This window comes from Balaenoptera acutorostrata, chromosome 6, assembly GCF_949987535.1.
Source record: "Balaenoptera acutorostrata chromosome 6, mBalAcu1.1, whole genome shotgun sequence".
Classification (NCBI taxonomy): domain Eukaryota; kingdom Metazoa; phylum Chordata; class Mammalia; order Artiodactyla; family Balaenopteridae; genus Balaenoptera; species Balaenoptera acutorostrata.
In genome coordinates, this window is record NC_080069.1 from 19,198,331 (window position 1) to 19,226,330 (window position 28,000).

Here is a 28,000-nt window from a genome sequence, read left to right on the forward strand (position 1 = left end):
GCACCTACATTGACAGGGAGGGGTCCTTTTCCCTGGATCCCCTAATGAAAATGTGAACACTGAAAAAAAAAAAAAAAAAATGGGGGCAGCAAGCGTATGTGCATGTACATGTACGTGTGTTTAATTATGGGAATGGAAGAGGCAGAAACAAGTGTATTTTTAGATGAGACAAGTCACTTCCCTAGGCCCAGTTATTCCACGCTGCTTGGGGATTGGTGCCTGCCTCCATCCAGAGATTTGAACCAGTGAAGGTTTGCTCCATCTGTTTTTTGAAATACAACTATAATCCCAGGGAAAAACAATTATTTGTCTCAGGGACAAACCAGCCAGGGAAATTTCAAAGAAACGAGACAAGAGTTGGGGGACTGGCCCACAGCACTGTCGTACTCATCCTTCAGGATTCTGCCTGGCTGGCTTCATTCCCACAATGTCTGGACAGTCTGCATACTAAGCCCTAAGGGTGAGGACTCTGCCTTTAGTCCTCAGACATTTGTTGAACACCTACCTGAGCTGGGCCCTGAGAAGGTGCTGAGGATCTTGACCCCACTCTTGAGGAGCCTGCAGTCTGGAAGGGGAGGTGAAGATGCAAACACTCCCAGGACACCGGGGATGGGGTGGTAGGGGTGTCCAAGGCATCTGGGGTGCAGCGTCAAAGGGAGGAAAGAAGGAAAGGGGAGGAGGACAAGTCAGAGAAGCTTCCCTGCCTCTCTCCCTCTCCCTGCCTCCCTCCTCTCTGACAATAGGAGAATTCATTTTGCTGTTTTATTTAATCCCAGTAATTCTGCAGAGTCTAGCTAACTGCTGGCACATAGATGCTCAAAAAAAGTTTAATTCACTGACTGAACAAACCCCATTTTTCCTCTCAGAACGTCTCCTTGGCATGAAGATTATCTCAAGCTGATAATTTTTAAGAAACAGAAGACTCAGGAAGTCTTTCTTTTTACCTCCCTCTTACTGTCTAAAGAATTTAGATAAAGGCCCTGACCCAGGAAGAGCCCCATCACCAGAGATATCTACAAAGAATACTGGCTGGGTGCGGCAGGGGTCACTCAGCAGGGCCTGGAGACCAAAGTCCTCTCTGCGTCCCGCTGTCTCTGCATGGCATAGCAAACGTCTGTTCACCAAACATTTGTTTTTCCACTTCCAAGTGAATTGTCTTTCTCCCCTTTGAAGTCCCAAACCCCTATCCTTTCTCCTTCCCTCAGATGACATATAGGCCTCAATTGCCTAACTCATGCTGCTGCTCTTCAGTATTCTGGATCCCCAAGGCATTGATAAGGGTATCCAACCCCTCTATGAGGAAACGTATTAGCTCTGTAGGGGAGGAAAAAACTCTCCCTCTTCCCTCCTAGGTTCTCCAACTGGGGCCCTGCAAATTAGACTGATAAGAGACATATTAAATAGAGAAGCTCGGAGTTTATTAATGCGTGCAGCACGTATAGACATGGGGAAACTCAGGGATGAGTAACTCAAAGGGGTGGTTAGAACTTGGGCTCATATAGCATCTTAACAAAAAACGATAAATCTCTAGAGATGTGACAAGACAGGAAAAGATGTTCAGGATTTAAAGGCAGCAAACTTGGGAAGGTAAATATATGGGGAGAACTCATGGAAGATAAGTGTTGTTTTAGTAGCCTTGTTACATAGATTCCTCTCCTGATATTTTGGGGGCTGAGAAGAGACTCAGAGCCATCCTCCTCTTTCTGGTACAGTACAAGGAGAAACTTTTACAAATGGGGATTTATATCGTGCTTTTAGGCAGATGGGGAAGGTGGAGAGCTGTGTTTGGCATCTGCTGTTTCTCAATTGTCTTCAGCTCAAAATAATCTTTATGCCCATGTGGCATGTCTTGGGGTGGCCTGTTCTGATCCCCTATAGCCCTTAATCTTGATTGGTGGCCAAATGCACTGCCCATGTTTAAGGACAACCATGATGATGCAGGATTTATATACCAGTAGTATAACAGAGTTAAGATGCTCTGGGAGGAGGTGGACCAGACTTGTCACCTTATTCTAAATGGCAAAGGCTACCTAATGTGATGGGTTGTATGCCCTTGGCTGTATCAAAGAGTGAGATTTCTTTCTATCTTTGCAATCCTTTTAGTGAGTTACATTGAATGCCTGTGATGTGCATCGAATTCTGGTTTAATGCTTTATTTGATAATAATGTTGTTTTCTTTTTCTTCTACTTCTGTGGAGCAGTATTCTGGGGTGGGAAAGGATTTTGCAATTATATTTCCCCCGCACTGGCCGAAAACAAGCCCCAGCACACCTGGCCCAGAGTACCTCCAGGTGTTTGCAGACTCAGCCCCCACCCCAAGGAGTGCTCTTCTCCCAGCCACACCTAAAGCCCCAGGGTACTCTGGAAAAGACCAAGGCCCTGTAGCCCAGGCCAATTATCATTGATCAAAATTTCTGGGGTAGAGCTGGGAAATCAGCATGTTTTTTAAAACTTCCCAGGAGATTCTAGCGTGCAGGCACTAGAGAGATTTGCAGCTCTGGGAGACAAAAACCCAACTCTTGCTGGAATTGGAGCCTCAAGCAGAGCTATGTAGGGGTCGAAATGGCCAAGCTCCCCATGAGGAGACACCACATCTCTTCCTGCTCCAGGTCTCTCAGGCTTCTCGGTCTCCCTGTCCTTTCTCAGCCTGGGCCTTAGCCTCTCCTTCAATTTTGGGAACAATAGATTGCCATTCATTTCATTTCACTTAAGTTAGCTCACAATGAAAAAACCTCATACAGTTATTGGAAGGAAATGTAGGGGAAGAAGAGGGACGACCGTCTCAGGGTCCCTGGCTAGGTCTGAAAATTAAACTGATAAAGACAAATGAACAGGAGAAAAGCATACACATTTATTTAATATAAGTTTTATATGACATGGGAGCCTTCATAAGAAAATGAAGACCTAAAGAAACAGTTAAAACTGAGCGTTTTTATGCTAAGTTTGATGAAGAGTGCACGGTCATGAAGGAACAGGATAGGACAGGGTATGAAGTCAGTGTAGTAAACTGGGGGAAACAGCAAGACCTGTGTGCTCAGAATCTTCTCAGTGTCCCTCCAACCTGGAGATAAGGAGGCTCCTTTACTCTGGGTATAAGGAGGGCACCTCTTATAAGAGGATCTCATGACCTGCTTCGGGGGAAGTGGGAGGTCAGAGAACCCTTCCAAGCACCTGTCATTTCTCAAATGCCTTCAGTTTAAAATACTCAATATGCCCAGGTGCCAAGATGTTGCCAAGGGGTGCCTTCTGAACCCCATCAGAAGGAACTCTTACTTTCAACTTTATACTGAGAAATCTAACCATGAGTTAGATTTTTTTATAACCTCTCAAAACTTAGAAACTCCAATCCAAACTTCCTAAGACTATGGCCCTGTTAAAGAAAATATCATTATGACACTTGTTAAAACAGTAAAGAAGACTCTCTTCAGGACTATGGTGAAAGGTGTCAAGACTATTGCAATAGGGGCAAAAGATAGGTCCAACTCCAAATGCAGCAAAGATGGCTGGGGGTTTATAGCCAATGAGCAGAGTGAGGGGTCAGTGGATAGGAAATCACTAAGAGGAGACATCCAGGGTAGAGGATTCTTGCTAAACTAACTTAAGAGGATTCTTGCTGAAGGCAGGCTGGGGTTGTCAGATATCAAAGGTGCAGGGGTGAGGAATTTGATCAGATATCCAGGGTGAGCAGATATTGAAGGCATTCAGGACACTGTCAGGGAAGAAGAAAACTTTCCCCTACCCTTCTTAGGTTCCTCTGGTTGGTCTAAGAATTAAATAGATATGAGACAGATTAACAGGGAAAAATCAAACTTAATTTTGTATGTATAGGAATCCCACATACATGAGCAGTTCAGAGACAGAAAGGTAAAATGAGGTATATATGTCATCCTGAGCTAAGGAATGGGATAGGGGCCTGGGGCTTCCAAGGACAGGAAGGTAATTCACAGGACAGTAAGAAGAAGAGCAGGTGTTTGGTAATTAGATGTTTGACCTGCTGTATATATTGGGCCACTTAGATAAAATTTATCTCTCAGTAATAAATTTTCTGGGAAAAATCCCCAATTTAAATTCTTCTAGGTACTTAAGGGAGGAGCAATAACTTCTCTTAAACCAGCGGGGTCTCAGTTGCCTTTAGCTTGAACTAATCCTCATGCACATTTTTGGGAGGCTTTTCCTGAATCCTGACAACATGCCATCCCAAAATATGCCATTTTTTTTTTTTAATTAATTAATTAATTTATTTATTTATGGCTGTGTTGGGTCTTCGTTTCTGTGCGAGGGCTTTCTCTAGTTGCGGCAAGCGGGGGCCACTCTTCATCGCGGTGCGCGGGCCTCTCACTGTCGCGGCCTCTCTTGTTGTGGAGCACAGGCTCCAGACGCTCAGGCTCAGTAATTGTGGCTCACGGGCCCAGTTGCTCCGTGGCATGTGGGATGTTCCCTGACCAGGGCTCGAACCCGTGTCCCCTGCATTGGCAGGCAGATTCTCAACCACTGCGCCACCAGGGAAGCCCTGCCATTTTTGTATACTGATTATTTTGAGCTGAAGGCACTTTAAAAACAGCAAATCAGGGAGAGGCTTTCTCTGAACTCCCCTCATTCACCTAAAGACAGATCCTCCAAAAGGAATTCAGTTGTCATAAATCATATCCCCGGGAGTTTCATCCACCAGGAGAGAAGACTAGTAATTGACATCACATCCAGAATTTGTCCCAGTCTATCATACCTCCCATCTAATCCTCTAAGGGCTCCGACATCTTTCCTGAAAATCACTTACTCTCTCCTAAGGGGCCCATATTCCCTATCCCCTTCCCCTATTAAGATGGTATATAAGCTCTTACTTATATATGCTTTTTTTAGGTATTCACTTTTTTTCCTGTGATGCCTTTGTGCACGTAACATTAAAAATTAATTGGGGGCTTCCCTGGGGGCTTCCCTGGTGGCGCAGTGGTTGAGAATCTGCCTGCCAACGCAGGGGACATGGGTTCGAGCCCTGGTCTGGGAGGATCCCGCGTGCCGCGGAGCAGCTGGGCCCGTGAGCCACAATTACTGAGCCTGCGTGTCTGGAGCCTGTGCTCCGCAACAAGAGAGGCCGCGATGGTGAGAGGCCCGCGCACCGCGATGAAGAGTGGCCCCCGCTTGCCACAACTGGAGAAAGCCCTCGCACAGAAACGAAGACCCAACACAGCCATAAATAAATAAATAAATAATTCAAAAAAAAAATTAATTAGGAATTCCCTGGCAGTGCAGTGGTTAGGATTCCGCACTTCCAATACCGGGACTCAGGTTCAATCCCTGGTTAGGGAACTAAGAACAAGCAAGCCACATGGTGAGGCCAAAAAAACAAAAAACAAAAGAAAAAAAATTAATACATTTGTATACATTTTCTTCTGCTAATCTGCCTGTTGTCAGGGTACTTCATAGACCCAACCATCAAATCCAGGAGGGTGGAGGGAAAGTCTTTCCACCCCTACAATACCAGGGGATTCTCTCTAAACTGAGTTAGCAGGATTTTGGCTGTAGCTTGACTTGTCAGGCCAAGGACAGGGCTCAAGGACAAGGCATAGTCAAAAAGGAGGCTGTCTAAAGTTTGGTCTCAATCTCTGTTTCCATCACTTCTCAGCCTTTACTTCATGTTCCAGCAACAACTGCTTGTATCCACACATATGCACACACTCCACTCCTTTGACCATGCAATCTTCCATGCTTGAAATATTCATTCACCTTTTGATCTATAACCCACGTTCAAGAGTTAAATAAGCTTAGATAAATTCCTTGAAAAATATAATTAGCAAATATGACATAAGAACATCTAAAGAATCCCAAATCTATAAAGAATTCATAATAAAAAAAAAAATCCTCCCTCTACAGAAAGGCCCAGACCTAGAGGTCTTTCCTGGAGAATTCTATCAAACATTTAAGATAGAAATAATACCAATAATATACAAGCTCTTTCAGAAAATGGAGGAAGAGGAAATACTTCACAACTTGTTTTGTAAGGCCTATGTGACCCTGACACCAAAAGACTTTGCAAGTAAAGAAAATTACAGACAGATGCAAATATCCTTAACGAATATTAGCAAATCTACTTTAGTAATATATCAAGAATTAAGCTTATCATGACACACTGGGACTTATCCTAGAAATATAAGGATGGTTTAACATACAAAAATCAATTTATGTGGGCTTCCCTGGTGGCACACTTGTTAAGAATCCGCCTGCTAATGCACAGGACACGGGTTCCAGCACTGGTCCGGGAAGATCCCACATGCCACAGAGCAATGAAGCCCATGTGCCACAACTACTGAGCCTGAGCTCTAGAACCCGTGTGCCACAACTACTGAGCCCGTGTGCCACAACTACTGACCTTGTGCTCTAGAGCCAATGAGCCACAACTACTGAGCCAGCATGCCACAACTACTGAAGCCTGTGCGCCTAGAGCCTGTGCTCCACAAGAGAAGCCACCGCAATGACAAAAAGAAGCCCCCACTTGCCACAGCTAGAGGAAGCCCACATGTAGCAACGAAGACCCAATGCAGCCAAAATTTTTTAAAAATTAAAAAACAGAAAAAAAAATCAATTAATGTGATTCTCTACATTATATTGAAAAAGATAAACTTTGAAAACATTATGCTAAGTGAAAGAAGCCAGTCACAGAAAATCACAAATGGTATAATTACAATTATATGAAACATCCAGAATGGGTAAATCCATAGAAACAGAAAGTAAATTAGTAGTTGCCTAGGGAGGAGGGAATGGAGAGTGATTGCTTAAGGATATGGGTCTTTTGGTGTTATGAACATATTTTAAACCGATTGTAGTGATGGTTATACACTTTAAATGGGTAAACTGTATGCTATGTAAATTATATCTCAATACATGCTATAAAGACCTCTTAGGATGTCCCAAAATGCCCTGTAGGACATTTGTCATGTATCATTCCATGTTCAAAAGGCCAGACCTCCTAACTTAAAAATACAGTGAGGGAATTCCCTGGTAGTCCAGTGGTTAGGACTCAGCACTTTCACTTCTGAGGCCTGGTGTTGATCCCTGGTGGGGGAACTAAGATCCTGCAAGCCACGCGGCATAGCCAAACAAAGAGAAAAATACAATAAAATCTTTTTAGAAAGATAAATCAAGTTTATCTAAACCTAGACAACTACTTTAAAGACAAACAGGAAGAATGCCTCTTCTACTCCACACATGCTCTCAATTTCTGGGAACTTGTACTTGGAATAATGTGGTTTCCTACCACTGAGGCTCTGATGCCTGACCCCTGTGGCCTCATGTCTCTCAAGGACTGGGCAGAAGTTCTGGCACCAAAGTATACAACTTTTGCACAAGCTTCATTCATGGAAACTGGTTTTCCTTTTTTGTTGTTGTAGTTGCATTTCATTTTTTTCAGGCATTATTCACATCGTATTAAGCATGATATTCCTTGCACCTAACAGTGCCTAAAAACTCAGTAGACATCCAATAAATATTTGTTAACTGAATAAGGGCAGGAGGGCAGGGAGGGAAGCCTGATATCTGTAACTATAAATTGCAGACTCTTGTTATTTCTGTACTTTTGACATAAACAACTACAAAAAAATGGCAGCATCTTGTAGGGATCTCCATGTCAGGGAATTTTATTGTCAAATTTCAGCGGATTTTTTTTTTTTTTACTTCTTTTTAAATCGTGTTAGTATTTTGCTGTTATTACATGCTGTGATGGTTTTAGAGTAGGATTTGCCAGAATCGTGTTTGCCCCATTAAAAACTCCTATTACCATTGTCATGATTGTTTCCTTCAGTTGAGCATAATCTTGTTCTCCATCTCCAGATACACTGACCATAGGTATATAAATTACACAGTATGGCTTACCAATAACATTACTAAAGTACTTAAAATGCTTTACAAGCAAACCTTTTACAGTTATCATTACAAAATTTGTGAAATAATGTTACTCACTACGATGTGGAACCTTGTGATACATTATTTAGTGTTTTATTAAACCTGGAATCTCACTAGCTTTAAGGAGCTTCCTCTCATAGGTAAATGGACACCGACCTACTTGGTCATTGTTCACTAGTTCTATGCCTCTGACTCTCTGAATCTCTGGTGTGCAAGGTGTAAATTTATCGGAATAAAATATAATTAAACACAGTGTAGATGCTCAATGAATACATAAAAATCCCACCATTATGGTGTAAAAGTGGTCTAAAGAATTTGATCACCTAAAGTGTGGGGTCACATTTCTGAATGAGTCAAATTCTATCAGAAGTACTCTAATGAAAAACTGATGAACTCATAAAAGTGCTAACAAAAGATCAAGATGAAAAAAAAGAAATTAATTACATGGGACTGAGTGAACTGATGAGGATGAGTATAATTTTTGTGACTTTCTGTCTGAATTAAAAAAAAAAAAATCCCACAAGGACTCAGAGGAAAAGAATATACAAATCAATTTTCACTGCAAAGTAAAGGAGCTGTTACAGTGGAGGATTACTGGACTGAATGTCAATATTATGACATAGTATAAGTGTGTTTCATGTTTGGTAATTGCAATCATTGTTGCTTTTGTTGTGGTCATCCATGTACAATGCTTGGTGTCAGTCTATTTATCTCTTGTAAAAATAAAATACAGTGTGTGTGTGTGGAAAAAAAAAATTCTATCAGAAGTATTACTACATTTAGAAAATGAATGAATGAATCATTAAAATAGATACATAGTGACCTCCAAGTATTTATGCACTCATTTGTTTTGACATTATTTGAACTTATTAATAATATGCTTTGAAAGATGAGACCTTTGGCTACTTGCCTACATTAGAAAACACCTGCTGTTGGAATAGGTCCAAATGAATCTTCTATCCTACTTTACGCCTTTGTTTGCTTGACAGCCAGGTATGAGAAACCAGGTAATTTAAATTTTTTCTACAAAAATGAATTGTTCCTTGGTTCAGTTAAAATGCCAAATGAGTAACTTACACATTTGTCATGTGTTTTCCTTGCCTGAGTGTGAAGCAGGCTCTCTGGCTACAGACACTGTCTGCTGTAGCTGAAATGAAAAGACCCAGCTCAGTGTTGGGTTCATTCTAGAATTAAAAAAGCTTTACAAGTAAGGATAGCTTTATATTAAAACCAAAATGAGACCAAAATAGAGGGGATCTTTTGCTAAATTAATGAAAAGAATGTGTGATCAAGGATCCCTGTGGTAATGATAATTTTGCAGCAATCGTTCTAGACCGAAGGCAAGCTAAACAATACAGCATTTTCCATGCCATGTATAGATGGGGTTCTTATTTAACTTGCATTCCACTGTTTTTAGTGTTTGATTTAAACTAGAGTGTGAATTTTATTGTTCTTGAGCTTGTTTCCCAAGGCAGCACATAACTTGTGTATGAAGAACCAGGAGAGATGGTTAAAAGGAAGAATGTGACTCAGTAGCAGGTGGGTCTCCCAGGGGTTGCTGCTGGTCCATGAGCCTCACATTCATTAAACACGAAGGTCCTAGAGGACTGACCATTCAAAGATCACAAAGGGAGTGATTCTCCTTCCAGTAAGAGTGGAATAAAGGGAACAGAATTTATATCTTGCCTTACCCAACTGAAAAACAGATCAAATATAGGAAACAACTATGGATTACTGCTTGGATGGTTTGCTGGCCACGGAGCATCATAAAGGGTGCCCAGATGTAGCCCAGCAGTGGCAGGATCCCTGGGTTAAGGAGACACAGCTCAGAGATGGGGGTGGCCACGGCAGCTATGCTTCACAGGAGAGAGTGCCCCAGAGGAGAGATCTCCACAGAGAACTCCAGAAATCTGTCTGCAGATATGTGAATGTGTTCTGAAAAGTGTGAGTACCTGAGGAGACAGGCCAGAGAAAGATCATCAGAAAGGATCAGGGGAGCAATCCCCAGGTTCACACAGTCCAGGAATAATTCATGTTCCACTAGCCAGACTGGAAAGACTCCTAAGAAACAGGGTGTTGAGAAAAGTAGTCAATAGTGTATTGTCTTAGGAGTAGGGACAAATTAGCCCTAGAGTAAAAATCAAGTCTTAGAAGGATCAAACTATTTACAAGTACCTTCAGTATGTACCAGGATAAAGGCTAGTAACATTTAAAGGAATACTAAAAAAAATTCCTACACCCAAGAATATATTTACCATATCTATCATGCAATAAAAAAATTACCAAATATGCAAAGATCTAGGAAACTATAACTCATGATTAGTAGAAAAATCAATCAGTAGAGACAGATCCAGAAATGATACAAATGATAGAATTAGTAGACAAGCATGTTCAAATAGCTATTACGGATGTTTTCCAAATGTTCAAGAAGGCAGAGGAACACATATGTATAAAAGAGTTATTGGAACATATGAAAAAAAAAATAGAAAGGACCTCAAGAAATAAAAAATATAATGTCTGAGATGAAAAATACACTGGATGGAATTAACAGCATTTTAGACAATGCACAAGAAAAGATTAATGAACTTGAAGACCTAGTAATAGAAATCATCCAAAATGAAACAGAGTATCAGTGAACTGTGAGACAACATAAGTGGCCTAATATTTTTGTAACTTGAGTCCTAGAAGTATAGAGGGAGGTGATTTGATGAAAACTATAAACCCACAGCTCAAACAAACAAGAACAAAAACCAAAACTCAACAACCCCAAGCAGAAGGATTATGAAGAAAATTACTCCAAAGCATAGCATAATAAAATTGCTTAAAGTGAGTGACAAAGGAAGGGCACATTCAGAACGGAGAGATGAGGATGGCAGGGGAGGAGTGGCCAGTGGGCCTAGGACCCTCTGCTTGAATGCTTGTATGTCCCTCATTTGTCCTCCTGGGCCCAGCTCACAGGCCAGCTCCTGTGAGGGACAGGAGGGGACACTGCTTACTCTTGATTGGCAAGATCTGTTTTACTGATGTAGCAGGTGAGGGAGGATATCACCCTCTCCCCTCACTCTGTGTACCTGTCTCTCCAGACTATCTTTGAAGAGGTTTGTGTTTGGAAAGGGTAGAGGAGGAGACTTGCCCTGGCTGGGTCTATGAAACACACTGACAACAGGCACAGTAAACAGAACAAAAGGTATGCAAATTTATTTTGAATATCACATGAATGGGGGTGTCTCAGGGAAAAAAAGTGAATACCCAAAATGGTGATGAGATTTGAGAGCTTATATACTGTCTTAATAGGGGAAGGGGAGAAGGGATTTGAGCATTCTAGGGGAGAGTAAATGATTTACAAAAAAACAACAAAAAACCAGATGGAAGGTGTGGTAGTTTGGGACAAAATTTGAGAGTGGTGGTGACTCTCTGTCTCTTCTCCTGTGATAAGAGTCAATCTTCCCTGGTGAGTGAAAAACTCCTGGGAGGGAATTAATGACAATTGAGTTCTTTTTTTTTTTCTTTAATTTAAAAAAAATTTTTATTTATTTATATTTAGGCTGCCCCCTGGTCTTAGTTGTGACACGTGGGAACTTTTTAGTTGCAGAATGCGAACTTGTTGCGGCATGCATGTGGGATCTAATTCCCCAGCCAGGGACTGAACCTGGGTCCCGTGCACTGGGGCTACAGAGTCTTACCCACTGGACCACCAGGGAAGTCCCCGGTTCTTTTTGGAGGATTTGTCTTTAGGCAGATAAGCATTTGCTTTTTTCGAGTGCCTTCAGATCGAAACAATCAATATACCAAAGAGGCATAGTTTGGGGTGGTGTTCCTAAATTCCTTCAAAGGAGCTTAGAATTTGTTGGTGCAGAGTTAGAGCCTTGGGAAATACAGAATCCAATATAGACCTTAGAATTTGTGGGTGCAAAGTTAGACAGAACCTTGGGAGATAATGTCACTTAAATATCTTAAGAGCCACAAAAAGACAAAAATCCCAAATGCAAGGAGGTTAGGTACCATTTTAAGGGGGAGGCTGCTGATCTTCGGATAGGAGAATTAGATAATGTACAACTTGAGTGATTGAAACATGGGCTGAGACTCCCTTTGGTGCAGAAATGTGTCCCTGATTTTGAGAAGGATCACCGGGATTTTCTGGAGCTGAGAGAATAACCTTGCTTGGGATGGTTACTTCACTCCACTCAGGTGGCACCACATGCTTGTGTCTTCATTGCGTCAATGTATCTAAAGTATGTGTAGACCTAACTCATAAATCAAACATATAGAGTTAATATTTTTGTGCATACTTAGCATTTTAAGTATCTTTAAAGTTTCAGAGATTTGGGGCCCAACAATCTTGTAATTTCAGCTTAAAATGTGTAATTAGATAACTGACCAGACTTTTTTAATTTTAAAAGAAAATCTTATTCTTTGTAAACATTATTACCATTTAAAATAACTTACAATTCATGAATTTATGAAGATTGGTGATTACCGGGATAATTTTGTTCGCTAATCAAACAACCAAAGTACTTACAAAGGAAATCATATATATATATATATACACACACACACACACACACACACACACATATATACACACATATATACGTATTTTGCTATTTTTTAATTTAAGTATAGTTGATGGAAATCAAATATATTGTTAAATGTTTAAGGAGACTTAAGTTGTGTAAAAGCCTTAAAATTTATTTAAAGATTTGTTAGATATATAAATAGAATAATATGAATTATAGGTTTACTTAAAGAAGAACTAGGTTTTTACAATTTTAGAATTCACTAATTTTAAATTGGTAACTTTGATATAGCAAATACTGATTTAAAAAACAAAGTTTGCCCCACAAAGTAGTTGAAATGTGTACAAAGAGCTACTCTCAAGGATATCCAAAATGTGCTTTGAAAAGAAGGAACTTTTCCAATAAGAGAAGGACTCTAGGTCAACAGGAGCCTTCCCTGAGCAATGAAGGTGCAGGTGGAGCTCATTTTATACATTTCTGTCATTCTTTGTATCTTTTACAGCAAGTATGCATCAGTTTTCTAGTAAGAAAGTGTTTTTACAAGAAAAAAAATCCTTCATCTTCCTTTTCTTCCCAAGGGTGATCAATAACTCATGTTGACTTAAAAAACACACACACACTGTAAGAGCTGTGAGTTGAGTATATTCAGCGTCTTGCTGAGGACTGTAGACCAGGAGACAGCCTCTCAGCCCTGAGAAACTGTTCCGAAGCAGTAAGGGAGAAGCCAGGATATATATGAGATTTTTGCTGGAAAAAACAAAAAAGACAAACAAACAAAAAAACCATGTAGTTGAACGTCAGATTACTGCTAATCACAAAAAACAGACATATAAAGTTAATGATTTTAGTGCTTTTCTGTATATGGAAAGATGTAAAAATCTGGGGTCATTGAAATTTTTCCTTAGATATGCATCTTAACTACTTAGGGACTGGTATGCAAAGCCCAGAATGCTTCCTGTTTTTCTCCATCCTGAATTCCCCTCAGGTGCACAGGCAACTGCAGTGGCTAATGGCTTGATGGTTGTAGAACTGGAATAGCAGGTAACATTTTTTTTTCCTTTACCCTCAGAAGTCTAGCTCTTCATCTGCAATAATGGAGGAGGGGTACGGAACCCACTGAGGAGCCTGGAACGTAAGGGGTGAACAAGGGTAATTAAGGAATGATCTGCCGGATACTACTCCAAGAAGAGCTTCGAAGGGCCAGTTGACATTTGTCCTTGAGAACCAAAAACCATCTCTCCTGGAATTAAAAATTCTTCCCCTTAGCCTCTACCACCTACCAGCACAACATTATCATTAGCAGAAAGTCACTGCAAGCACTCTAGCTGGACGAACTTATATTGAATTTAATTGACATCCAAGGCAGAGAGAAAAAGCTATGCTTTGCCAATTTTTAATGTATAGATTAGCAGTAGTATATATGGACACACATTAGAAGCACACTCACACATGGGGGTGCTTGCTCAAAAGGTTTTCAATTCGAGATCGAACATGTTTGGAACTCATCTATTTAGAACATTCCAAATATTCTGCCTCACAGGAGAGGTAATCAGAAAAAGACTGAAGATAACAAAATTCTTAGCTTTTGATTTACAAAGTAGGTTTCTGAAGTCTCAAGGCAGAGATTTTAGTTTGAGAAAAAAAACTTGAGAAGTATGCAAAGTGGGTTTGAGACTCGAATGCCAAATTGCTAAGGACTCACAGATTTGGGGGATATCGAAAGAATAGAGGAAACTGGCCTCTCCCGCCCTCCTGAAATGAAGACTCCCTCCTCCTCCCAGGAAGCTGGCATTGCTATGAAAAGTAGAAGGCCTTGGGATCAGGGCTTGGGACAGATCATACCTGGTGGGAGCCTCTCTGTCCCTAGGCTGCTGATGCCCGGGCGCTGGCATCTTAACTACGTTCTCCATAGGTTTTGGCTTTGTCCTGGCCACAGGTTGCACCTCTGTGGGTTATCCTGGATGTATGTTATCTGCTAGAATGCCAGTGCTCACTGTATGTGCCTCAGGCTTTGCTCAGCCCTCTGAATCATCCTCATACCCAGAGGAGGTGCGGTGAGGCCCAGACTGAAGTTGGTAGATGACCCAGTCTTGAAGGCAAATTGTGAAAATAATCACCACCCAGGGTCCTTGTTTGCAAGCATTGTGGCTTCACAGATTTAATAGCTCTGATAGCTCTGAGGGACTGCTCCAAAGAGGCAAGGGAGGATCCAGGATATACAGGAGTTTTTGCAACAAAAACCAGGGACTCAAAACATCAAAATTTACTGCCAATTAAAGAAAACCAGACATCTCAAGTTAGCACTTTTCTATCTATGGGAAGATGCAAGAGTCTGGGCTCATCGAAATTATTCCTTTGATATGCACCTTAACTATCTAGGACTGGTATCCTGCTTTTCTCCATCCTGAATCTCTTCATGGTGCACAGTCTGGGGCATCTGCAGTGGCCAGTGGCTTGATGGCCCCAACATCCTTTATTTACCGATAAGCCTGGTGACATTCTTCACTCTTAATGAAGGGAAACCTCACTAAAAGAGAGTTGGGAGGGCAGAAGGGGGAGCTCTCACACAGGTACCATTTGAAGTCTATAAGATCCCAACAGGAAGAGAAGTACCTTCCATCTCCTACAGAAATGACACTACTTTATTACCACCAGCAGGAGGAAGAGAGATTTTCTTCTTGCTTGGCATGGCTCAGACAATAAGAGACTGTCACAACTTAACCAATGAAAAGCCACTATATTTTGAACTCCCAGTTTCCTCTAGTGCAGCAGTCCCCAACCTTTCTGGTACCAGGGACCGGTTTCGTGGAAGACAATTTTTCCATGGACCGGGTGTGGGGCGGATGGTTTTGGGATGATTCAAGCACATTACATCTATTGTGCACTTTATTTCTATTATTATTACATTGTAATATATAATGAAGTAATTATACAACTCACCATAATGCAGAATCAGTTGGAGCCCTGAGCTTCTTTTCCTGCAACTATATGTTCCCATTTGGGGGTGATGGGAGACAGGGACACCCGAAGTGTGTTGTTTATGTCCAGTCTACTCCGTAATCTCATTTTGGTTGCTGTCACTGCAGGAAACCCTGCTTCACAAAGATAGGATGTTGGAAACGGAAGCAAGCTTTTCAGTGCTTTTGCGGCAATCTCAGGATATTCCGCCGTGACTTTAATCCAGAAGGTATGGAGTATGGAGATTTGAAGTTGTCTCAAACATACTTTTAAGGCCACCATCATTTGCAATCTCAAGGAGTTGATCCTCTTCTAGCACGCACAAAGTCAATTCACTTGGCTTATTCACAAATGGGTTGCAGATCCATTCCTTGACAGTTTGGGGGTCTTTTGTGTTTGGGAAGTAATGCTCAAACTCTTGTGAAAGCTGAGATAGATGAGCAGTTTTGAAGGTTTCATGGTTTCGTTGGATAGCTGGTCGCCACATATTATACAAAGTGGGCTTGGAGAATGTGAATCACCTGCTGCAATTTAAGTAAGACTCTTGGTATTTTCTTTTAAATGCAGCTTTCCTTTTGTTGGCAGCCTGAGAGTCTTCTGCTGTCTCATCATTGGGTCTTTCCTCCTTTTCAAAGAAGATCTCCAGCGACATTTGTTTTTTATTCATTTTGGCTAGGGTGAGCTTGTGGGCTTACCAAAACTGTGACTGAGACAAGTGCACGGTGCGGGAAAGAGACGTGGACGGAAGTGGTAAATAAAATAATGGGCGGGCCACGTGCAGACTAAAATAAGTGTCAAATTCTGACTTAAAGCCTGCCACCAGATGCAGCTTAATTGTCACTTGCCACTCACTGATAGGGTTTTGATACGAGTCTGCAAGCAATTGATTTATTATGGTCTCTGTGCAGTCAAACCTCTCTGCTAATGATAATCTGTATTTGCAGCCACTCCCCAGCGCTAGCATCACCGCCTCAGCTCCACCTCAGATCATCAGGCATTAGATTCTCATAAGACCTTTCGCATGCGCAGATCACAGTAGGGTTCACGCTCCTATGAGACTCTAATGCCAAGGCTGATCCGACAGGAGGCAGAGCTCAGGTGGTAATGTGAGTGATGGGGAGTGGCTGTAAATACAGATGAATGGCTCACTCACCCGCTGCTCACCTCCTGCTGTGAGGCCTTGTTCCTAACAGGACACGGACCGGTACCAGTCTGTGGTCCGGGGGTTGGGGACCCCTGCTCTAGTGGACTTTTTGTTTATAACAGCCCCTCCCAACTTTCCCTTCTCCTCAACAAAAAGTTTCCTCTCCTTACTTTGCTGCACTTCTTTGCTGGATTTTGATGTCAAAACTCCACAGGCAACTTCCTCACTTTGACCCAAGCGCTTGACAAATATTCAGCCGATGGAATGTGCTTGGCTCTAGCTGATGCTGGTGACACTGTTGAAGATGCTAACTTTATGGAAACCATGGCAGATGCAGGTATTCTCCGTCTGTACACCTGGGTGGAATGGGTGAAAGAAATGGTTGCCAACTGGGATAGCCTAAGAAGTGGTCCTACCAACAGCTTCAATGATAGAGTTTTTGCCAGTGAAATGAATGCAGGCATTATAAAAACAGATCAAAACTATGGAAAGATGATGTTTAAAGAAGCTTTGAAAACAGGGTTTTTGAGTTTCAGGCTGCGAAAGATAATTACCATGAATTGGCCATAGAAGGGATGCACCAAGACCTTGTGTTCTGGTTTATTGAAGTTCAGACACTTCTCTTGGCTCCATTCTGTCCTCATTTGTGTGAGCACACCTGGACACTCCTGGGAAAGCCCAACTCAGTTATGAATGCTTCATGGCCTCTGGCAGGTCCTGTGGATGAAAGCTTGATATGCTCCTCACAGTATCTCATGGAAGTAGCACATGACCTTAGACTGCGACTCAAGAACTATATGATACCAGCTAAAGGGAAGAAGACTGACAAGCAGCCCCCTCAGAAGCCTTCACATTGCACCATCTATGTGGCAAAGAACTATCCATCTTGGCAACATATCACCCTGTCAGTTCTACGTAATCACTTTGAGACCAACAGTGGAAAATTGCCTGATAACAAAGTCATGCTAATGAACTAGGCAATTTGCCAGAATTGAAGAAATACATGAAGAAAGTGATGCCATTTGTCACCATGATTAAGGAAAATCTGGAGAAGATGGGACCTCGTGTTCTGGATTTGCAATTAGAATTTGAAGAACAGGCAGTGCTCATGGAGAATATAGTCTATCTGACCAATTCCCTTGAGCTAGAACACACAGAAGTCAAGTGTGCCTCTAAAGCAGATAAAGTCAGGGAAGACTGCTGTTCTGGGAAACCACTTAATGTTTTTAGAACAGAACCTGGTGTATCAGTTTCCCTAGTGAATTCTCAGCCATTCAATGGCCACTTCTCAACCAAAATTGAAATCAGGCAAGGAGATAACCGTGATTCTATAATCCGGCGTTTAATGAAAGTGGACCGAGGAATCAAAGACCTTTCCAAAGTGAAACTGATGAGATTTGACGATCCACTGTTGGGGCCTTGGCAAGTTCCTGTCCTGGGAAAAGAGCATGCTGAGGAGACCCCCATTTCTGAGCATGCTGTTTTCCACGTGGACCCCACGAGCAAGAAAATTCATCTTATTGAAAATGGGCTACGGGCAGATATTGGTGATACAATGATCAATCTGGTTCATTAAATTCAGGCACATTGGAGATTTATCCTGGTTTCTGGGGATATTACTACTATGATTGTGCCTACAGATGGGCTATGAGAACCTTAGGCTGCACCTAAATGTGGTTTGCTATAGTTGCGTGTCTCGAATTGCAGTTGTTTTCTGCTCCCAGATAAACTTGCTTTGCTGGTATAATAACTGGCTGTTTTATTGTCTGGGGTTAACAAAACCTTTGCAGGAAAAAAATACCACAAACAAAAGAAAAAACCAAATAAAAAATTGGGTAAATGTTTTGCTACACATATGACAGAAGATTAGTATTCTTCAAGGTGCAAAGAGTTCCTACAAATTAAGGAGAAAAATAAAACAAAAATCCAAATAGAAGAATTGACCATGGACATAGACAATTCACAAGAAATAAATATCAAATGACTGTTTTCTGTTTCATTTTTGAACAGCTTTTTTTGAGATTTAATTCATTTATGGGTAATTCACCCCTTTAAAGTGTAAAATTCAATGGTGTTTAGTACATTCCCATAGTTATGGATCCATCATCATAATCAATTTTAGAACATTTTCATTACCCCCAGAAGAAACTCTGCACACCTTAGTCATTACCCTTCAGTCTTCCTATCCCCTCATCCCAGGCAACAACTAATCTAATTTCTGTCTCTACAGATTTGCCTACTTAGGACATTTCATATATATGGAATCATACAATATGCAGTCCTTCATTGGTTGATGATATTGAACACTTTTCCTGTGCTTATTGGCCATTTGCTTATCTTATTGGGAGAACTATTCAGATCCTTGGTCCATTTTTAATTGGGCTGTTTGTTGTTTTATTATTGTGCTGCTAAGTTCTTTGTATGTTTTTATACAAGTGCCTTTTCAGATATGTGATTTGCAGATATTTTCTCCCATTCTGTGGGTTGTCTTTTCACTTTCTTGATGGTGTTCTTTGAAGCTCAAAAGTTTTAATTTTGGGGATCACTAGTTCACCTATTTTGTTGTTGTTGTTGCTTGTGCCTTTGGTGTTAGAATTAGAAACCATTGTCTAATTTAAGGTCACAAAGACTTATACCTATGTTTTCTTCTAAGCATTTTATAATTTTTACATTTAGGTCTTTGATACTTCTGAGTTAATATTTACATGTAGTGTGAGATGGGAGTCCAACTTCTTTTTTTAAAATGTGGATATACATTTGTCTGAGCACCACTTGTTGAAAACACTGGCACCCCTTTGAATTGTCTTGGTACCCTGTTGAAAATCAATTGATTTTAAATGTCAGGGCTTATTTCTGGACTCTAAATTCTATTCCATCTATCTATATATCTATTCTTTTTTTTTTTTTTTTTTTTTTTTTTACCACACAGTGGCCTGTGGGATCTTAGTTCCCCAACCAGGGATCGAACCCGGGCCCTTGGCAGTGAAAGCTCGGATTCCCAACCACTCAACCACCACGGAATTCCCTATATATCTATGCTTATGTAAATACCACCAAGGAATTCCCTATATATCTATGCTTATGTAAATACCATATTGTCTTAATTACTGTAGCTTTGTAGTAAGTTTTAAAATTGAGAAGCGTGATTCCTCAAACTTTACTCTTCTTTTTCAATATTGTTTTGGCTATTCTAGATTCCTTAAATTTGTACACAAATTTTAGGATCATCTTATCAAATTCTGCAAAAATGTCGTCGAGATTTTGATAAGGATTGTATTGAATCTGTAGATCAATTTGGAGAGTATTACCATCTATAAATATTGTCTTCCAGTTTTTGAACATGAGATACTTTCAAACTTATCTAGTTCTTTAATTTCTTTCAACACTGGTAACTTACAGAGTATAATTTTTGCATTTCTTTTGTTAAAATTATTCCTATTTTATTCTTTTGAAATCTATTATAAAAGGAATTGTTTTCTTAATTTCACTTTTGGTTTACCCATTGTTACTGTATAGGAAAAAATTGATTTTTGTATATTGATTTTATATCCTATAACCTTGCTGAACTCGTTTATTACTTCTAATAGTTTTTAGTGGATTTCTGAGGCTCAAATGACTTTTAAATATATGAAAAGAGACCAACCTCTCATAAAATGAGATAAATGTAAATAAAAACTATCATGAGATATGGTTTTGTTCACCTACTGAACTTGCAAAGATCTAAAATTTTCATATCATTGTATGGGTGTGGTATGTATAATATTTCTATTAATATTCATACTCTTTATTCAGCAATCAGATTTCTAGGAATATATCCAAGAGCAGCTATCTTCCAGTTCATGCACAGTATCCCTAGGGATGCATAAACAGTATTGAAGTGTTACGTTGTATGTAGGCATGTCACTGTTTGATTCCATTTACATAACCAGGCAAAACTACTCTGTTGAGAGAACTCAGCATAATTGTATCATCATATCATTTAATCAAAAATTTTCAGGCGACTTCCCAGGTGGTCCAGTGGCTAAGACTCAGTGGTCCTACTGCAGGAGGCCTGGGTTCAATCCCTAGTCAGGGAACTAGATCCCCCATGTCATAACTAAAAGTTCACATGCCACATCTAAAGATCCTGCATGCCACAACTAAGACCTGGCACAGCCAAATAAATAAATAAATACTTAAAAATATTTTTTTTGCAGGATGTTTCTTTAAATCATGAGGACTTCCTCCATCTCAACCTAACCATAATGCCACCATCCTCCTCCTCCTCAATAAAATAATAACTCTCCTCTATCATCTAGTATTTTGCTTGCTGTTTATTTTATTTTTTAAATTTTTTTTTTAAAATTGGGGTAGAGTTGCTTTACAACGTTGTGCTAGCTCCTGCTGCACAGCGAAGTGAACCAGCCATATGTATTGCTTGCTGTTTAAAAGTTATTGTTATATTACCCTTTTCATAAGCATTGCATCCAGTTCAAATCCTGCTCCCCAAAGTTATTTCAGTAGCCTTCTACATGGTCACCTATATTTCATAACTCCCACTCTAAATTTTCTTCTAGATAGCAACAGATTGATTTTAAAAAGTCACCCCACAAACCTGACTGAACATCTTCAATTGTCTCCCACTGGATGGTGAAACTCCCTTACATGTGCATAGAATTTAAATTCCCCAATATCCCGGCACTTGAGGCCCTTCACAAACCCTATGTTCTAACAAATGCGCATGATACAGTATTCAGACAAGTCATGTATTCATTTATAATAGTTGCTGAACCCTTACTGTCCTCTAGGAGGTATATTGATAAGGAAAACATATCTTGCCTCTGGCCTCTGGACTTTATAATGGGGTGGGTGGTGACTAAACAAGTCAGTGCTGTATGTAATTAGAAAAGAGAATCAGTACTACAAAGAAAAATAAACAAGGATGTCAGTAAAAGAGAATAGAGGGCAATCTACTTGTGCAGGTGGTCAGAAAAGGCTTCTCTGAGGAGGTGACATTTAAAAGCATATATTTGCCTGCTGGGTAGGGAATGACCTGGAGAAAGGTGGGAGTGAGCCAGGGGAGTAAGCTGCTTAGTTGACCAGATGGCTGAACTCTGCTCCTGCTGTTTCTTTCTTGGAGTCATTCATTCAGTAAATATTTTCTTAGCACCATGTGATGTCCCCTTCATGAAGTGTAAACATTCTTGTGTATGTAGACATAGGGTCTCCTCCAGAGGCTAATGCAGTACCTTGTGCTCAGTAGGGTCCATTTGATATCTGTTGAGCCAGGGAGTGGAAAGGCTCTTCTGGCTCTCTTTTTCATTCAGCAGTGCTGTGACAGTGATAGTTTCAATTATTTGAGAGAAGCCTGGAAGGGGAATGGCGCTCTAATTTATGATTTTCCTGAGGTTCCAAGGTAAGCCAAAAACGAGTGTGGAGAAAGAGTACTTTCTGAGAGAATTCCTGAGAAGAAGTGGTCCTCTTTGGTTCTTCTGGTCCCACTGCTGCCAGACTTCCAAGGAAAGAGGCTTGCAAAATCTGGCTCCTTCCCCCTCTAATAGGAAGCTGCTGGGGTCTACCTGGTCTGAGGCTTCCTGGGAAGCAAGGTGGCCAGAACTTTCCATTCAGAATGGGAAAGGAAGGGACTCATACCCTCCTGGTTGAGGTTGTTGGAGCCGGGGCAGACTGCCTCCAAATATGCCACAACGGCACATGGATTATTTTGAATTAAAGTTACTTAAGAAATGGCCAACGCAAGAGGGACACTCTGACCTTCCCCTCTGTCTCCCTGAAAACAGGAAATAAATCTCCCATGTGAAAGGTACCCTTTTTGTACCAGGAGGCAAAGAGAGATCCTTATCACCAGAGACAAGGAAATCAGGCTGAGAAGCCTGTATAAACAAACGCTGTTACTTTTTAAATTTACTACCCCAAGCCCAAATTCTGTTTAGATTTTTCACTAATTGAGCGCCCAAAACCTAAGTTTGTATTGTCAATTCCTCACAAATTTCTTTTTTCTTTGTCTAAAAAGTATAAAATCTGCCTGCTTTGGTCACCTCATAGATCCCATTTCTATGAGGCCTACACGTGCATGAATTAAAATTTGTTTCTTTTTCTCCTGTTCATCTGTCTTGTGTTAATTTTGTTATTAGTCCACCCACAAGAACTCAAGAGGAGTAGAGGGGGAAATTTTCCCCTCTCCAACAAGGTGAGGACACTAGAGAGGGCACGAGGGGGGGGGGAGGGGGAGGGGGAGGGGGAAGGGGTCAGAAGCCAGGGTGTTGGATCTAGGTCTGTGTGTGGCTTCTGCAGAGCCTGCAGTAGCACCTCTGGCAAACCTGGGTTTTTTCCCTAACTGGTTACTTCCCCTCGAAGAAAAACTTCTGCATTGAGGCCGTGAAGCAAACTTGGGGAAGCTGGCTACAAACCACAACTGGTCTTCTGTAGTCTTTAATGAACCACATCTCTCACCAGGCTCTAGTCCACGCAGTAGAGATAACAGCAGAAAATAGAAACAAAGGTGTGCCCTCCGGAAGTTCAGAAGAAGACACGATGTGACAGAGGGTGATAAGAGGCTTGGAGAATCCATCCTCACCCATTCCAGCCTCCTGTAGCCCAGAGTGGGGTAAATACCTGGAGAGGTGCCAGGCAGAGCTGACCCTGCCTTTTCCTGAGCATGCCTTACCTCTTCTTCTTTTTTGGCCCCACTGCTGGCCATCCAGGTAGGTTCTGGTCACCTCTGCCCTGAATGACAGTCCTAGACCTCATGCTTCTCCCTGTAGAATATGTGCATCAATGTGGCTCTAGTCAGAGATCTGGCCCCAGAGCCAGCGGAGAAGAGTGGCTTCTGTCCTAGTGAGGCCACCATCTTCTTAGGATTCACATATTAGGGCTGCCTAACCAGCATAGCCATAACCTATAGCCACAAGTGGGAGTAGGAGAACCAGCATAAGCCACAGTCATAATGAGGGCCATCATGTTAGACTTGTAAGCCCTGAGTGCTCCCAGTTCAATGACCTTTGTCTCCACTGCCCGGGGATAGCAGGCTGTAGCACCCAATTGGGAGTTGACCCAGGCAAACACTGGGGAGAGAGCATCCTTACTTACAAGGTGACTGGTGGCCTATAAGGCTCACTCACCTAGAGGTTAAGTTAATACAAAGAATCATCCCTATTGCGTGGGGTACATACTGAATACTTTTTGCTGTGTTGAATAACTGAATAATCCTGTAATAAATATAACTAATTTAAAAAGGCTCCTGAGGATCAGTTTCCTATGATCCATCAATGTCAGTGGGGTGAATATACCAAGTCACTGTGGGTTCATCTCTGGGGCAGAAATTCCCTTCTCCCCAAGTAGGATCCTTGGGACCCAGCAATAAAAGAGACATAGGCCTTGTAATAAGTTGAAACTTTTAACACGCCTGTTTATATTTGTTTATATTTGCCAGCAATATAGTTCCTGCAGGATGAAAAATACATGCAGGCCCTTCTGACCTAATCTCCAGAAGTCCAGTGTGGTTGAAAAACTGTAAAGAAATTAAGTTTCTGGAAATGCTTAGTTAGCAAGTTGGAAGAGAACAGAGGCTGCCTGGGAAGTTGAAGCAATTTGGCTTATTTAGCATTCCAGAAATTCACAAAATACTTTGTATTCCACTTTTCTAACTTGTTATTTTGAAAAATTTCAGTTTTCCAGAAAAGTTGAAAAAATTGCAGAATTAAAACATATATACCCATCACTTAGATTTACCAATTGTTAACCTTCTGCTACGTTTGCTTTATCTGTATATAAAATACATGTGTTTCTGAGCTATTTGAAAGAACATTGTAGCCACCACAACTCTTAAAATAATTCATCACACAACTCCTAAGAACAAGGACGTTCTCAAACATAGCCATGATCACAATGAAACATTTAACAGACTAAATAATACTCTCTTTAATATATTTTCCATCAAGTTCTCCAATTATCTTCCAAATCTCTTTCATAGCTTCTTTCCTTCAACTTGGTGTAGGATCGATGGTCATGCAATGGATTTGGTTGTGGTCTCTTATGTTTGAACTTATTCCTAGCTTTTCTGTGTTTTTCTCGATGTTGATTTTTTGAGGTCTGGTGGAGCTGTTTTGCAAAATGTCTCTCACTCTGGATTTGTCTGATTTCTTCCCCTGTGACTAGCTTCATTTTAAACCTTTTTGGCAGATATACATGGGTGACGTAAAACCTCATTTTTGACATTCAGCATGCTAGCAAGCAAGGCTTCTGAGGGCCGTTGAGATATTTTTAGCAGAAAGACTAGTAGTTGCCTTCTCTGGAGTGTGGCCCTTTCTGACATAGGGCTGGCTGACCTCCCTGGCCTGTGCATTCTTTTTTTTTTTTTTAGAAAATATCTTTTTTTTAATTAAAAATTTTTTAAAAAAAATTTTGGCTGCATCAGGTCTTCGTTGCTGCGCGGCTTTCTCTAGTTTCAGTGAGCAGGATCTGCTCTTCGTTGTGGTGCATGGGCTTCCCATTACGGTGGCTTCTCTTGTTGCGGAGCACCGGCTCTAGGCCTGTGGGCTTCAGTAGTTGTGGCTCGCGGGCTCTAGAGCGCAGGCTCATTCGTTGCGGCGCACGGGCTTTGTTGTTCCGCGGCATGTGGGATCTTCCCAGATCAGGGCTTGAACCCATGTCCCTTGCATTGGCAGGCGGATTCTTAACCACTGCGCCACCAGGGAAGCCCTGGTCTATGCATTCTTGATAGCTCCCAGTGATCATCACTAGAGACCAACTTTAAAACAGGGGTTCTCCGGTGTTGGAGGGGGTAGGACAACATATTTGGCTTTGTCTGGAGACATTTTTGGTTTTCATGTTGGAGGAGGGAGTGTGCTGCACCTAGAGGGTAGAGGCCAGGGATGCTGCTGCCAAACATCTCCCTTAAAAAAGAGTTACCTGACCCCAAATGTCAACAGTAGCGAGGTGGAGAAATCCAGGGGATGCCACTGAAATGTTCCAACTAGCTGACTCCTTGGCACCTGCCTCCTTCCATTTCTCCTTGTTTCTGAAATGCTCCACTACTGTCTGCATCATAAACATTAAACACAAAGGAAAGTAACAATTCCTCAACACTTTCTAACTGGTAAGTACGGCGACACACTTTTGTACATCTGTAACTAAATTGGCCCTCTACTTGGCCTGTGAACTTGTAGCTCTTGCCAAGTGTGTCATCTGAGATGAGCACTTTAATTGTTCCAACAGGCACGTATCAATCTTACTTGGAAGAAAAAGGTGCCAGTAAAATCCCAAAGAGCATTGCTAACTGACGATTGTCCTGCAGGTTAGAGTATACACAGTGCTTTCCAATAATACGTCTGTCATTTGACCTGACAACATTCGGGGAGGCGGTTTATTACGAAGTGACTGCGCTTTTGCACTCGAGGAACCACGTCCGCCCAGCGACTCGCTGGAGGACACGGGGCTGGTGGGGGGAGAGGGCTGGGCGGGAGCTGGGAGATGAGGACGTGGGGAGAGGAGAGTCCCGCGCCAGGGCTTGGAGGGGGCAGAACTCCAGGCTGGGGTAGGGGTAGGGGTTCAGACCCGGGTTTCAGCCTTCAGGTACGGCACTCCGCAGGAGTCAAAACTGTTCTGGACGCTTCCTTCCTCTCCCCGTTCTCCTGCAAACAATTAACCTGACACTCAAAGGGCATCTTGGCTGAAACAGAACTCAAACAAGTTCACGAGTAACCGTGGAAATGCCTGGCTCCTGACTTTCGCGGAGAGCCGAGCGAGTTCTCCAGTTTGTGGTGGGGGCGGCGCACGGGGAGGGAGTGCAGGGTCAAGTGCTGCAGAGCTCACCCTCCCCCGCCAGGTAGGGCAGGTGAGTGGGCGAGGCCCGGGTCCGTGCCGCGGTGGCGCAGTGCGGCGGAGGTGTCCGCGCGGGGAGCCGGACGGCACTGGACGCTGTCTCTGCGGCCACGGCTCAGCCAGTGGATGGCCTTGTCACTGTATCCGGCTTTATCCAACGGGGCGGCGTGCGCGACGCAGGTCGACTTGCTGCTTAAATTCAAGGACAAGGAGGGACAGTCATTCGGTGAAAGCCCTCCCACCGCGCGAAAAGGAAACTTCCAAGGATGCCAGACTTCCGGTGCGACCGCGCCGCCCCTCTCCCGGGGCTCCGGGCCCTGAACACCGCCTCTTCCAGCGCGCAGCTGGGGCGCAGCCAGGCCCCGCCCCCAGGTGAGAGCCGCGCCCGGCTCCTCCCCGCAGCCAGGCCCCACCCGGCGCCAGGCCCTGCTCTGCTCTGTTCCGCGGCCAGGTGAGTGGTGCCAAGCCAAGGCCTGCTCTGCCACCAGGCCCCGCCCCACCTCCAGGCCCTCCCCCACTCAGTCCCGCCCCACCACCAGGTGAGCAGTCTCAAGCCAAGTCCGCCGGGCCCCGCCCTCCGCCCTCTAGGCCCCGCCCACCGACTGCAGCGCCTGCGTAGTACGGCCCGTCGGGCCGGGGCCGGGCGGTTCGGCCGGTGCAGTCGGCGGGCGCAGTGCGCGTGCGCCGTGCGGCCGGGGGCGGGCGGCGGCGGCCGCGGAGCGGGGGCGGGGCGGCGCCGTCTGGCTCGGTTGGGCCGGGGCGGGAGCGCGGCGCGGGACGGCAGGGCCTGCGGGCTGCCGACGGCGGCCTAGGTGGCCGGCAGGTGAGGTCCGTGCGCCGTGGGGAAGCAGGCGCCGCAACGGGGTCGCGGGCGGGGTGCGCTGAGGGACGGTGGCGCCCGGGGAGCAGCGGGCCGAGGCGCATTGTCCGGGCGGCGGGTGGCGCCTGCACAGCGCCCCCTGCCGGCCGGGCCGCGGGCGGGGGCCTCGGGCTCTGACCGCGCGCCTTTGTTCGCCGCCCCCGCCAACATGGCCGCCGCCCCCGGCCAGGCCGGTCGGCCCCGCGCGCTTTGTTCCGGAGGCCTCGGCACACAGTGGGCGGGGGGCGCGGGGCGGGGGGGGCGACGCGGCGGGCCCTGGCGGGGGGCGGGGTGAGTGTTGCATAATCCGGGTTGGGCGGGGAAGAAGGAATGGGACCCTCGGGGCTTGAGGGGGAGGGGTTCGAGTCCCCTGGGGCGGGGGTGGGGACTGTATCCCCGGTTGGGTGGGAGGGGATGTAAAGGGGGGAGGGGAACGCGCCCTCGGGGCGTGGGGAGGGGCCGGGTTGGAGTGTGGGAAAGGAGGTGGGGGAGGGAATGGGGACTGCCCCCCCGAGCGAGAGGGGCTCTGGACCGAGACCTCAGAAAGAGGAGGGGGTTCTCCGGGTTCGGGACCCCCCTGAGGCCTGGCGCTGGTCTCCCACCCAGGGCTGTGTACCTACGACGGCGTAGCCTCCCCGGCGGTTGCCCTGGGTCCTGCAGCAGTAGGCTTCGTGGAGAAGGTGGTTTTTCGGGGCTCCCCGTAACACCCCCCGCCTCATTTCCACCGCCCCCTTGGTTGCCTGTCCGCGCGCCCTGGTCAGCTCTGCGCGGGACTGGCGGACGGCGGGGTTTCTGCACACGCACACTCAC

At 43.6% G+C, this 28,000-nt stretch overlaps 2 protein-coding genes across 3 annotated transcripts in view; both read left to right on the plus strand.

Moving 5' to 3' along the window:
- Window positions 1-16,725: 16,725 nt before the first annotated feature.
- LOC103009295 (leucine--tRNA ligase, cytoplasmic-like) lies at window positions 16,726-18,088 on the plus strand. The gene is given in 3 exon segments (XM_028161684.2): window positions 16,726-17,032; window positions 17,035-17,472; window positions 17,475-18,088. Coding segments are annotated over 3 exon segments (1,308 nt in total). The 5' UTR covers window positions 16,726-16,776.
- An 8,896-nt stretch (window positions 18,089-26,984) lies between these two features.
- The window catches only part of SPIN1 (spindlin 1), a 65,926-nt gene continuing 64,910 nt past the window's right edge, over window positions 26,985-28,000 (plus strand). The window contains exon 1 of one of the 2 annotated variants that reach the window (XM_057548306.1): window positions 26,985-27,154. The gene's annotated coding sequence lies outside the window, so the exon portion shown is untranslated. The remainder of the gene's footprint in view (window positions 27,155-28,000) is intronic. The other variant, XM_057548305.1, reaches the window with a different exon arrangement.